This window comes from Cornus florida, unplaced genomic scaffold, assembly GCF_030987335.1.
Source record: "Cornus florida cultivar Cherokee Brave unplaced genomic scaffold, ASM3098733v1 CherokeeBrave_3.0.0_Hap2_Chr11, whole genome shotgun sequence".
Lineage (NCBI taxonomy): Eukaryota > Viridiplantae > Streptophyta > Magnoliopsida > Cornales > Cornaceae > Cornus > Cornus florida.
Window position 1 is genome coordinate 74814948 of NW_026775581.1, and position 13876 is coordinate 74828823.

The window sequence follows — 13876 nt, forward strand, 5'->3', positions numbered from 1 at the left end:
TAAAGCTTTACAAAAAATATTTAGTATAGAAAAGCAATTATAAAACAGAAGATTGTTGGAAAAGGTGTCAAATTTGCAGTGGCATAGAGGACCAATAGACCCTCTTGGCTCAATCAACTGATAACAGACTTAAATAACCAAATATTCAAATTGTAGTAAACATCCAGGCGATATTAGATGCTATGTTGTTTATAAACCAGCTGTTTTTAAGTTCTATTTTACACCAGGAGAACAAGGCCCCCGTACTTTTCATGTGCCCTAACAATAACATACCATATTTTCCAAATCTATTATGCATATGAACAAATAAGGAGTCCTTGGTTTCTAGTTATATAAGGATGACCGAGGGGTGATCTGGAAGTCACAAATTTTGTAGGCTCATTTAGGGTCGAAGAAGTTGAGACTTTTTTGGTATATTCCCAGTCTGGATTTGGATGTCTATGATTTATTGAGTTAGGAGGCTTCAAAGGGAACAAATTTTAGGATCATTCCTTTTACAGTGCTAAGGTAAGTGTGCTCTGAAGTTTCCTTCAGAAGGTGATTTGGGGACCTAGAGTCCGTTTCAGTTTGGCTTCGATTTGGACAGCAGCACTAGGAAAGATTGTGTAAGATTGGCAATTTAATAAAGAGCATTCATGCCTAAGATGTCAGATCTTCATAGTATGCCACTTTATATAGTAATTAAGGTTCAATGTGAAAAGGTTAAGGTTTGGTCGGAGTTTTATTAGGTGGCATTTCAGAATTAGAAAGGGAGAATTTTATGCTATTCCTGTGATGCGGAAAATACCCCATAAACAATAACATTGATATTTCTGGTTTCTTTTGGCTGAGAAAAGTTTGAGGAGAAAATGCTGGGGATTCTATAAATAATTTTTAGGAACGACAAGAGTGTTTAACAAGATCCGGAAGAGTGCAGAAAAGTTGAAAACTGAGAATAAGAAGAGTAATAGCACCTATGGTTGCAATCACACAATCCTAAGCTTCAAAAGCTCCTAAAGTTCCCAGAACGGTTATACTGCATTTGAAGGATCACACACACACAAACTAGGACTACAACTCAAAAAAAAAAGTATCTTAAGACTCTGCCTTTCACTCATACGAGAATGGTGCATCACCCCTAAGTCGCCCTCGAGGGATTTAGTAGGAAAGATTGGCCCTTACTCCATTCCCTCAAAATCATGTTTTCTTGATGGGAGAGATGAAAATTCACCACCTTTTCCGGCCAGATTGTCTAAACCAATTATACACACGCACATATACACATGGGTAAATTACACTGACCCTACCCGGAGGTTTGGGCAAATTACACACAGGTAGACTGTTTAGGGTTTTATTACTTTGACCTCACCTGAGATTTGGCACGCATGCTCAATGACACCCCTAGCATTTTCTTTCAGGTAGACCTGTTGACCAAATTTTATAAAATGACAATTTTGCCCTTCCATTGTATAAAATGCAAGATAATATATTATTATAACATAAAGGGCATTATTGACTTTTCACACTCAAAGTCGCTTTCCGGCCCCCAACAAATGGGTTTAGGGAGGTTGTCAAAGTTATAAACGCTGACCGGTCTACCCGTGTGTAATTTGCCCAGATCTCAAGAAAGGATAGTGTAATTTATCCTATACATATGGAGGTTAGTGTAATTTACCATACATATTTAGTGATGTCTCACATCGTCTGGGAAGAGAAGTTCTTGCCATTTATATATGTGAACACCCCTTAATCATCTAGACGCGTTTTGAAAAGTGTGCGCAAAGCGAACGCTATCGGGTTGTGATAAATGGTATCAGAGCCAATCACAGCCAAAAATGGGGGGCGTGCACAAGCCTATACGGGTAAGGCCAACAAGGACGCGGGGTCCTAAGAGGGGGTGGTTGTAATGTCCCATATTGACTCGGGGAGAAGTTCCCAACATTTATATGTGTGAACACCCCTTAACCATGTAGGCACATTTGAAAACCGTAAGCACGGAATGTGTGCAAAGCGGACAATATCTACATGGTGTGGGCGGGTCGTATACACCCTTGATCCCCAAAAGTTTATATAAAACTTAACAGATGAATATAAGAAAATAAAAAATATGACATGAACAAATTAAGACTATGCGTAATTCTAACTGGGCCCCGCTTCATCTGAAATGTGTCAAACCTACCTTCCGCATCTTTGTATACTTTTAGAGGTTGTTGCCACTGGGCTCCATCATCACTCAAAAAGGCCAGGGCCCAATAGCTTAAACTCATGATCAATAATCCACGTAAAACATGATCTTGGGTGCCCCTTGCACTTAATAAGATGTTTTTGGTTGTGAGAGTTGTGAACTAAGAATACCCAGTTGGATTGTGACATGTAAAACAGACCTAGAGAGTGTCAAATAGGTTTCCTTTTCTTGATATCCACTTTTTACTTTTAGTAATAACCAGCTTTTAAGCAAGCCAAATGAAAATTTGAAAGTAAATAAGCAAACACAAAGACAAATTTCTAAGTAAAAAACTCATAGGGAAAAGATCACCAGACCCAACCCAAAGCTCAACAATCCACAGTGTAGAAGAAATAGTACAAACTTACCACACTAGTCTAAACTCCAACTCTAGGATCACTAACCAGTTGCTCTACTTTCAACGTCCAATGTTCCTAGCCAATAGAAACTCTCCTTCAAATCATTAGCCTGCTACTATTTAGGTCAAAGCAATCACTCCTCAAGCCCCACTTCTTCAACATTGACAGCAAGCTAGAACAAATGTTGTGCAGCAATCTCATTCTCTGCTAATTTGTGCAAAAGGTTACATCTATGTCCAGTTTTCCCCTCCCAGCACTCTAGATCCAATTTTGATGTTTTTTGAGTTTGGTACCTTGGAGACAGCCTTTAGAATCTCATTTGTTTGACCTGTTGTCTTAAGCCAGCCAGCTTTGTTTCCATGTTATTTCTGCTTGCTTTGCCAAGGGTATTCCCTTGTTGTTATTTGTAGTCTATTGTTCTATATTTATAAAAATATCTCAAACGCCTTAATCTAATTAAAAAACCTAATCTCCCCAAACGAAATTTGTTAGGGCTCACCCAATACCTCTAGACCAATGGGTCGCTGGCTTCCAACAACATTTGATACTCTCTAAGCGAAAGTAAAGACCATTAACTTATAAGATCAATAAATGCTTGAGGAGAAGTGGAGCAGGTATACAAATTATGGACCTCCACTCTATCACTTCTAAAAGCACTCTTCTAAAGCTTTTCAAAAGTTCCAGCATGCTTAATATGTCAAGAAACTGTAAATCTTAAAAATCAATTAAAATTCTAAAAATTGATGTAAGGGTTGGGGCGACGAGGGGAAAAAAAAAAAACATTACAAAAATACTAGTAAACTAGTTTGCCAAAATTAAAAGATTAAACTCCATTCGTTCATTCTTAACCCAACTTAATGCACGTCAATAGCTGTTCAATGACCCCCTTTGAATGCTAAATATATACAAATTTACCCTCTAGAAAACAAAATATGTCTTCTAGTGTTCTTCTTTGTACCAACAAATTGATACTATTCCAATTAGCAAGATCAAGAGATTACATGATATAGGTTACAATCATTTCCGCAAATCATTAGCAAAAGTGAAATCCATAATTAGTGACTTCTCACGGAATCACACAAGTCTGCTTGGTTGCCGAGAAAATGTGGACCAAAGAAACTCAAAATCAACATTATCCCCATAATTTCATAAACAGAACTAAGCCTAACCCAGCAATTTTCGTTCGTGGTTTACATACATCCATTTCAAAGAAACAAGTACAAAAGATAGCATATGGGTCTGTGGTGTCAGTATTTTTGAACGAATGACCACGTCCAATTGTCCATTCACAAAGAAAAAAGAACGCAGAAACAAGCAATTGGATAAAAATAATAAAAGAAATGTCTATCATAAACTCAAATAAACATGAGATCAACAACGACAAGTACTCTTGCAACATTAATGAAATCCATTTAATCAGTATAAATTAAGGATAAGAGAGCACTACTTCTGGCGAGAACGGCAAAACGGAGCCGTTTGAGACTGGCGACGACATTGCTCATCGGCAGAGATTTCCACAGACGAAGGCTTTGAGACATTGTCAGTCCATTGAAGATGGCTTCTGGGGTTGCATTGGGTCTAGTCTAAAAGGCGACTAGTGTGCACAGCAAGTGTTTGATGGATTTACGCATCAAAGAATCGGTTCTCGCTCTTATAGAAAAACAGTTTTTGATATGTGTGTGGTGACACGTTTCCGACTATTTGGCGGCTCTAGGGGGAAGTGGACCTCTACGTATAAAAAGTCAATAATACCTTTATTTTTATGTGAGAAAATGACAAGATTTTCATGCATGACAAAATTGTTATTTTTATAAAATTTGCTAAAATGTCTGTAAAAAATATAATATTAGAGAATATATATAATACTAGATAATATCGTTGAGCACTTGCGTTGAATCTCACTAAAAGATAAATTGATAAATATTTAACCATCTACTAGTGTTTTGTTCAAATTTTAAAAACACTAGTGTAATTTACTCACAATACACAAAACGAGGGAAAGAGATTGGCAAATCTCTTATCCTTCTAAAAAAAAATATATTTGATTATAATTATATTGTATAAAACATACCAACAAAAAAAATGGAGGTTTTTTTGTAAGGGGTATTGTGCCGGAAGTTAGAACTGGAGGGGTTTTAATGCAATATTCCCACTTATTAATTACGCCAATTGTTTCTTCCTAGAGCTATACCCCACTTTAACCTATGACGCCCATTTATGTTCCCTCCTTCGAGCTTACACCTTAGGTGGTGTCAATATTATTACTTTGTTAATTTTAGGAAAAAAATATAATAAAAAATAAAAAACATTATTATTTTGCGTCAAATAATCAATTGACCGAGCGGTATTATCTCTTTCTTTCTAAAAGAGAGATCGGAAAAAAAAACATTATTACTTTTCTAGAGTGGAAGCTGAAGAATGGCGTGTGTTTGAGAGAGAGATGAGAGTGGAGAATGTTAAAGAATTTGTAATTGATTTTCATTGGTATTTGATATGGTAATAAAAAGAAGATTACACTATTACTTCTTGTTCATGTATCTTCCATCTAACATTGAGTCTTTTTCATTGGGAGCAAAGTGAGAGTCATTCATTTAATCCTCAAAGTCAGATTAAAATCAGTGCACACACTCACTAATGTAGGAAAACTTATTTGGCTTCCTCCTTGACCGTGAAATAGGGATTCAAAAATCTTAGCATGCCTGTGAATTGAGAAAATACAAACGTACCATAGAGGGCACAATCTGAGTCAAAAAAAAAAAAAAAACATATTTAAAGGAGCTATTTATCAATGCAAGAAATAACTCTATAAAACTTTCTTTATATTAAATTTTAAAAAATAAAATAAATTTTTTTATCTTATTTTTATATTTTTTTATAACAAAAATATTAAAAATTAATAATTACAAGAGAATGAGATAATGCAAAACTAAAACACCAACTCCAAATTACAAGAACAACTCAACCACTCGAATTATACGCTACCAACATAACTTATTGATTACTTTAATGCTCTATTTCGTAAAAAGAAAGGAAGAGATATGAAAAAAAAAAAAAAAAAAAAAAAAAAAGAACTCCTTTATCCGATTAAGATTATACAAGGAAAGAAAATATAATAAAAAGAATGGGTCATCCCATCCTCCTTTAAAAATTTTAATTCGCCCAAAAAATATGCCAAACAAAAAACAGAAGGCAAATGAAATATTATAAAAGTTCTAAATAAAAACTATCCTAAATTTTAAATTATGATAACATTTATAAATTACAATATACGGAGTAATAAATATTAACAGATATTATAATAAAATAATTATAATTTTATCTTTCTTTCTGTCTTAACGGTAAATGAAAACCTTCTTCACCCCTTTCCATCTAAGTTTTTTTCTTTCCTACGATACATAAAGAAACTTATTCCGTCTTTATCTATATAAGCAGTGAAGATGAAAACCCAGCCTCCCAGGGCTTACTAGAATTTAGGAATATAATTAAACCCTACACCAAACAAGCCCCCAAATTTTCAATTAACCATCTCTCTCAAGCATTTGTCTCTGCAAATGGCGAATCAGCAACAAATCTCCACTCGACCATGGATCCTTGAACTAGTTCCTCTCTTGGTGGTCATTCTCATAGCCGTGCACGTCATTGCTCTTGTACTCCAATTCTTTCCCTTTTTTTCTTTTGTGATCTTTGCTCAATCTATGAGTTCAATCTTTTGACAGTTTTTTTTATTTTATCTCTATGTATATGTAGGTTTACTGGATTTACAGGTTAGCTACGGAGAAACAGCCCCAAAGAAGAAAGAAGCACTAGAAGCTGTTCAGTTTGCAGAAATAGAGATGGTAAGCCCTAATTCACTAATTGTTTGTTCAATCAACCAAGTACTTACTGTAGCTTTAGAATGGTTTTCTCTGTATTTTTTTATCGATCTTTCTTCATACAAATGCATTTAGCGCCTTGTAGACTTTGAATTACTTGCAAACGAAGATCTGAAAGAAATTTTTTTTTTTTTTTTTCCTGGTTGGTAGTCACACACACGGCTCTTCTGAAACTTGAACCCCTGACCTCCTTTTGGGAAGTAAGAGGCTGATACCGCTAGGCCACTGACCCGTTGGTAGATCTGAAAGATCTATGTGCAATGTGATATATACCAGTTTAATTTTGTCGCTCTATATTCACAACTTCAGTTTTGTGGCTTTGTGGTTCTTTTAACTGAATTTTTTGGGTTTGATTTCATTGCACTTATTTAATGATTCATTCATGTTCTTGCAATTTTATATTTGATTTGTTCAATGAGTGCTTTATACTTATTTATATCAACCCTCTTCCTTTCTGGCAGAGGCCTGAGTCACCTGACTTTGAATTGAATGGTTCGGTCTTCGTATATGAATTTGTGAATTGGTTCTGTGATGTTATGCAAGAGTAGAATAAAAAAAAGATCACTGAACCAGTGAACCACTAAGCAAGCCCTCTAGGAAAACAGCAAAAGAAACATAGGATAAAAATCTCAATTGAGTGTTGGGGATTGATTTATCGTATGCATAGGAGTCGAGATTAAATTACATGAGGCTACGAGGTTTAAGACCACAAATGCACATGAAATTTTTTAATTGTATATTTACTTGCCAAAGCAATATTGCTTTGACTAAGGGCATTGAACATGGTTTGCTAGTTGAGTTCATTTCTTCAGTATTATTATATGTTAAAACAGGACCATTATATATTCTAGGTTTCCTAAAATAGGTAGCAATGAAATTTGATGTAATCTTTTGTTTCTTGTTGGAACGTATGATTTGTTAGGTAAGGGGTTGAAGACTAGATTGAGTCATTGGCATATAATAAACAGATGAAGCCTGCAGAAGTCTTGTATGTTTCATGGTCTCTTCAAAAGATCTAAACTACTCGTGTCAGATGGACAACGCTCGGACAAGGGTATAGGATATGTGTTCAACATATTTGGTTGGATATGTATCTAAAGAGCATATTCAATAATTCAATTTTATTATAGTATTGCTTTAAAATGAGTTATATGCTATTTTGAGCACTACGTTACATAGAAATAAGACTGCAAATAAATCAAGTTGTTCATGAACAGCTCGGGCTTGGTTCATTAAAAGCTCGGCTTATGTTTTTTCATTCGGTAAATGAGCTGAGCTTTTTTTAGTCTCATTTAGTAAACAAACCGAGGTTGAACAACACTAAGCTCGGCTCATAAGCTCATGAAGAAGCTTGTTCGTTTATATAGTTTAAAACCCATTTCATGTTTGGTTTAACATAAACTTGCCCATCCATGTTACAACATGCAACTAAAAAGCAATGCCAATACATACAAAAGGCCCACATATTGCTGCAACACATAAGGTCCACATATTGGTGCAATACATAAGGCCGAATGGCCCATCAGTATACGAACCCAAGGTTTCTCATCAACATTTGCAACTTGCCGCCTCATAAAACATACCTGTCTCTCTTGCTCCCCTCACCCACAATCTTCTAATGATCATATGCCTCTCTCATGTCTTTGAAGATCACATGGTTCCATCTCTTTTTATGTCTCAAGATTGTGTGACTATGAGATTTATGGTTCCATGCAGATCGTGATCAGCAAAGACACCAATTTAATCGGTAGTTGAGGGTTATTATCTTCAATTGCTAGTAAGAAGGGCAGGCAAAAGCCTATGAGTAAAGAAATACTAAACAGTTGCTTGGTCCTGCAGGGCTCTCTCATTATCATTCCATTGTTGTATTGCCTTTAAACAATTGTGCTATTGACCCTAAACCTTTCAGGTTTTTTAGAATTTTGAACCATCAGCAAAATGTGAAGGCCATTGTGTCCCAGGTGTGGATGCAAGGTCAACAAGGTAATAATGTACAGTATTTGCTTGTCCTGCCTTCACAACTCTTAAGATATAGGTCAATGGAGGCTTTTAGACCAACAGAGAGTAGGTCCGGGCCGTTCCGACCAAGAAACATTCCATCAACAGTTCAACACATATATCGATCCTGAAAAAGAAAAGCACTCTCATCAAAGTAGTGGTTAGGGAATCAGTAACTGGAGGCGTTCCAAATGAATTGCCGCTTCCTAAAGTCTTTTTGAAGTCTATGCAGACTCTGATATGATGGAGTACATGACCGAGCTCGAGTCAGTCTTGAGCATGCTTGAACATGGTTGGTCTGAGCTGAGCCTGAGCTTGGCTAGGACAGGCTTGTGCGAACACGCGTCAAGCTTGGACACCCTTCAGCCTTTGGTAAGCCGAGCCCGAACAAGCCAAAGCTCAGCTTATTTTCAGCCCTGCATAGAAACACTATTTTACTCCAGAAAATAAAAGAAAAATATTAAGTAATATGACCATTTAGCAGTTCCCTTGTATTCTTCTATATGAAAATTTGATATATCCAATGCTCATCCATGATTTGGCGAAGTGTCACACATGCCCTATATTGGAATAGTTGAATGAATGGGTATCGATCTGACAATGAGGACTTTGAAGTGGTCCTCCCAATAATTAGGTGAGACCCCTTGGATAGTCTTTGGCGTGGATGATGATCGTCTGATGGATGTATCCTCACTAGCAGGATAACATTGTCATTTGGTGGCGCCACCAGCCATAAGAAAGACTAGATCAGTAAGGAAGAAATAGTAGGCCATGGTAGAAAGTATTGAGCTTTTTTGGTTTGTAGAGATCTCTCGGTAGTTTGAAAAAATATGGTATAAGAAGGAATTCGGGCTTTTTTACATACAGAGAGAATTTATCACGGCTGTATAGGAAGTTTTCTTTAGATTACGGATGCAAAGGATCTGAATGTGTTTGAATTTGAAGGGTTTTATTTTTTTTATTTTTTATTTTTTTCCTTCCTGTCAGTCATTCATTCAAGCACCAATGCTTGTATGGTTGTACCAATGCTTGTAAATTATTTATATCAGTGCAACTTTTACAGATGTGAGGATTTTTGAACTTTTTAATTTTAAAAGCAAAGTCCTATGTTTACTTATCAAAAAAAAAAAAAAAAAAAAGCAAAGTCCTATGTTTAGAAATAATCTGATTAAAAAATTAAGTTCTAGAAACGTTTTATTCAACCTTCCAGCACTTTTTCATGTATTCCTAAGTGTGCGATATGACTGTTCATGACTTATTCAATTATTTGAAGATGATCTTTTTCTATTTTGAAGCTTAGCTTGGACAAGGTTTAAGATAAAACAAAAATTACCACTCATTGTCACTATGAAATTTGCCCACGCATGACACTTGGTCCTAACACTTCATCCATGCATGTATTCAACGACAGGAATATAAATTTTTTTTTTTTTTTTCATTGGCAAGAAAACACACTCACCCACCCACTTTGGCCCTTTGGGGACTTGAACCCTCGACCTTCTGCTTTGGAAGGTGAGGAAGTACCATTAGGCTACGATGCCTTTGGTGAATTTGAATATTTCTTATTTATCAAAAAAAAAGAATTTGAATATTTCTTGTCTTTCTTCGAAAGTCCTTATCAAGGTATATTACCTCCATATTATATTATGTAATTCTGTGCTACCATACTCTTATTCATATGTCCTCTTACATAGTTAAGAGTCTCATCACCCTTGTGACAGTTTGTAGTGGCTTCACATCAAAGCCTTTTCCTTCACATGTTGGCCCTAATTTTCATGTGTTCTCCCTATGCAAATGTTCAAAAATTAATTTTGCAAGCTTTCGTTTTTTCAAATAGATATTTAGGCATGTCTGGACCTCATATATGACCAACATGGTCATAGTTCCCCTAACTGTATATCATTATTGGAGTTACATTTGGTACTTGTTTCATATCTTAGTTCTTGTCCATTTTTCATTGCACTCATTGTTTCAACACTATCTGCTTCGTAACTTCTGGAAAAAAAAGAGGGGAAAAAAAAAAAATACTATCTGCTTTGCAATTCTACTGTAACTTCAAGCTTGAATCTCTTTAGAGGAAGGTATTTCTTGATAATGGAATTGGACCCCTTCATGCTGTAAAATATATATACATCTTAGACGGAATAATAACTTTCATCTTTGATTTGCCTCTTTAGGTAGCTCCATCATTAATTAGATATGTATCAGTGTTTCTGTCTGATCTTCTTAGGTTCAAATTCTCTTTTAAACAATTAATATTAGGGACGCATACTGCCACCGTACGTCAAACTCATAGCATACTTCTTTTTAAATCCTGAGTAACTCATAGCATATTTCCCAATACACGACTAATTGATCTTTTAACTATCGTCTTTCTATTTAGGATCACACTTCTTTAATTTTTTATTAAGTTTCTTGGTTCTGGAAAACTGTGCATTAAGAAGTCCTAGTTCCTTATGGTCACCTATCTAAAGACAATCGCATTGTTTTGGTCAGTCATAGAGGATTAAACATTTTAGTGACAAGTTTACTAGCACGAGCCACCCTGTTGGCTTCAAATTTTCCTAGTAGCCACTTGCATGAGGATTTTTTTGCTTTGGTGTCCACCATATACTTCTTGGCATGTATCCCTGGTCTTAGCTGCATGTATTGCAAATTGTATACTTGGCATCTGACATTTTTGCGCAGGCTTATCAATTGCTATTTCTCTACTTATTTAGTTCACTATTGCTTTGCAACCAACTTAGTGGATCTTTTTGGGGCATTTATCGTATATCCTGGTCTTAAAATGACATTTCCAGGTTCTTAAATATAGGGTAGTGCATGATGACTTACCTGGTGCATAATTGTCACCTATAACCTTTGAGGAAGTCAATTGTTCATGTATGAAGTTTAACAACAAAGGTTTATGATCAATATCTGGGTTATTGTGCTAACCTTCAGTGGTTGCATATGGAAGATGAATAGTTTTCTAATTATAATGTGTTACATGTACCATGTATGTCCATGTTTTTGTGAGACATTAAGGCTTCATTTGGATTGAGAGAATTGTAAAGAAAAGAAATGGAGAAATAGCATATTCATGATTGGTTTAAAAATGGGGAAGGAAAAGAAAGGAAAAAGGAGGGATTGCTTAACCCTTCTAAGAATGTTTTCACTATTCTCCCAAAAGTGGGAGGATTTGGAGAAAAAGGATGACCAAATGGAATTTTCAAAATACCCATAGTACCCTTAAAATTATAAGAAGAAAAATAAAACAACTTCTTCGTCCTATGGTATTTTTATCGATCTTGTGTGCCAGTTTGTCTAATACATCTTGAGCGGCTGCTAGAGCATCGCTTGCAGCAGTGAAAGGGTATTGATCTTTTGTGTTTTACTTTTGAAGGCATTTTTTTATGCATTAATGTTTTATTTTGTTATCTAATGCAGAAGGGTATGATAGTAAATTTAGTAAGATAGTTTCCTTTCTTTTCTCTCTTCACCTTTTCAAACAAGTAGGGGTTATGCTGTAATTTCCATTCTTTCCCTTCATAACTTGTTCAAACCAAGTAAAGGATTAAGCTATCCATTCATTTCTTTTTTTTCTCTCTCATATCTAGTGATTTTTTTTTTCTTTTCTTTCCGTCCTACTTAACCAAATGAAGTCTAAGATGTTTTGATCTTGGTAGGGAGCTTTGCATCTGGTTATCAGAAGGTTTTTGTCATTGGATTTCGGACCAACACAATATAATCATTTCACTAGAAAAAATATTCAGAATGGCAAAATCAGTATCAATACATTGCCACGGTTCCTTCAATTCATGTTTTTGTTAGTATTATTTTATTAGTATGTACACGTCTGCATGTATTATTACTGATATAGAAAAACATGTATTCATTGTATTCTTTTGATTCCTTCTTAGAATGCTTTTCCCTATTCCATCTCAAATGTAGACATATTATTTCCTGATTGAGTAGCTATCTTTCTTGTGAGTTGAAACAATGATTCAAATGTGTTTTAAATCCTCTCACTTTGTTATTTGTTTTCATTTGTTGGTAATTCCTGGACTATATTATTAATCTGGTACCATTATTCACCTTTCTGCCATTTTCGTCCTCAAGGGATAGAGGCCATCTACACAGATAATTATTTAACTAGAACTCCTATGTCGAACTCGCGTGTGCTGTTGCGCAGCTCTAATCAAGCACTTCTATCTGACTTCTGCTGATTTATATACTGGCATTCAACATTCAGTATCAATTCCTGTGCACCAATGGCATGATACCGTCTTTTGAAGTAAAAGAATGCGACCCTTACAAATTGACAAAAAATCTCATCCTTTGAATAAAATTGTGATCGACTTTCAGATGAATTATTCGACAATTTTTTTGGTTATGTAGACTTGAATCACTTGAGTGGGACTAATGTGTGTTTTTCCCACATCAAATTTATAATATTTTCAAGTTTGCTATTATCTATTTTTATGTTATGTCCAAGTGCACTATTCTACAAGTGTAACTTATAATTCGGTCTAGTAAATGGTTTATTGGTTCTATATTGAGAATGCTTATTTTGTTTTTGTTTTTGTTTTTTTTTTTTTATAAGTATTTTCATGTTATGCCGAGTCGCGCTGATCGATAATATTTTTCTGCAGCCCATTGCACAATAACTGCTATTTTGATCAAGCTACAATCAAACATGAATATGAGGAGGCTCCAAACCACAATAGTTCCACTGATCATCATCTCAGTATTACCGGGTTTTAGTCCCCGCCTTCATGGGGTTGCTGGGAGGGGAAGGTTAGTAAAGATTGGCCAGAAAGATTGTTCATTCCTCTAAATTTCATACAAACTGCGCTTGTTACTTGATCAAGCTACAATACAAACTTGACTATTGTTCTTGTACAAACTTGGGTCCATATCCTTCTAATTCATACAAACAAAAACAATATCTTTACCCTGCTTTGTGCCAGAAAGGAGTAATTCACCATTTCTGCCAATTATATTAAGCAGGCTTGAACTAAGGGAGGACCATACCATCCTTCTTATACAAGGTGTCAAGACAATATGCTGCTTGTAGGCGAGAGAAAGGGGTCAAAAGATATTTGAATCTTTTATCTTTAGAATTGTTTGGTTGGTTGGATTACAAGATTAGCCCTAAAAGGGCTTCTAGCGCAATGGTATAACCTACCTCCCCATCCTCAAAAGGAGGGGAGGGTTTTGAGCCTGGAGTGTGCAAAAGTGCTTATCTAAAAGGCTAAAACTCACCTTCGAGGTACCTACTGCATACCATTAGCTTTTGAAGTGTGGGCCTAGGATACCCCTAATGGAATTCACGGTCAGTGATTTTTAGTTGTTTTATGAGTGACAAACTAAGCAGGTCCAGTGTTTTTTCCTTCTCTAAGTTAAATTAAAACGCGTACATTTACAAGTAGTCCCTAGAAGGACCCTAGTGGGATGGTTAA

At 35.5% G+C, this 13876-nt stretch overlaps 1 protein-coding gene and 1 long non-coding RNA gene across 2 annotated transcripts in view; one reads left to right on the top strand and one right to left on the bottom strand.

Moving 5' to 3' along the window:
- Positions 1 to 4259, bottom strand: part of LOC132283133 (uncharacterized) — a 38819-nt gene extending 34560 nt beyond the window's left edge. The window contains exon 1 of the mRNA XM_059785038.1: positions 4010 to 4259. Within this exon, the coding sequence (XP_059641021.1) occupies positions 4010 to 4100 (91 nt within the window). The 5' untranslated portion in view covers positions 4101 to 4259. The remainder of the gene's footprint in view (positions 1 to 4009) is intronic.
- A 1718-nt stretch (positions 4260 to 5977) lies between these two features.
- LOC132285384 (uncharacterized) lies at positions 5978 to 13320 on the top strand. Its single transcript, XR_009472532.1, has 3 exons — positions 5978 to 6209; positions 6310 to 6398; positions 13067 to 13320. It is a non-coding gene; the product is annotated as an uncharacterized LOC132285384 (long non-coding RNA).
- Positions 13321 to 13876: the final 556 nt, after the last annotated feature.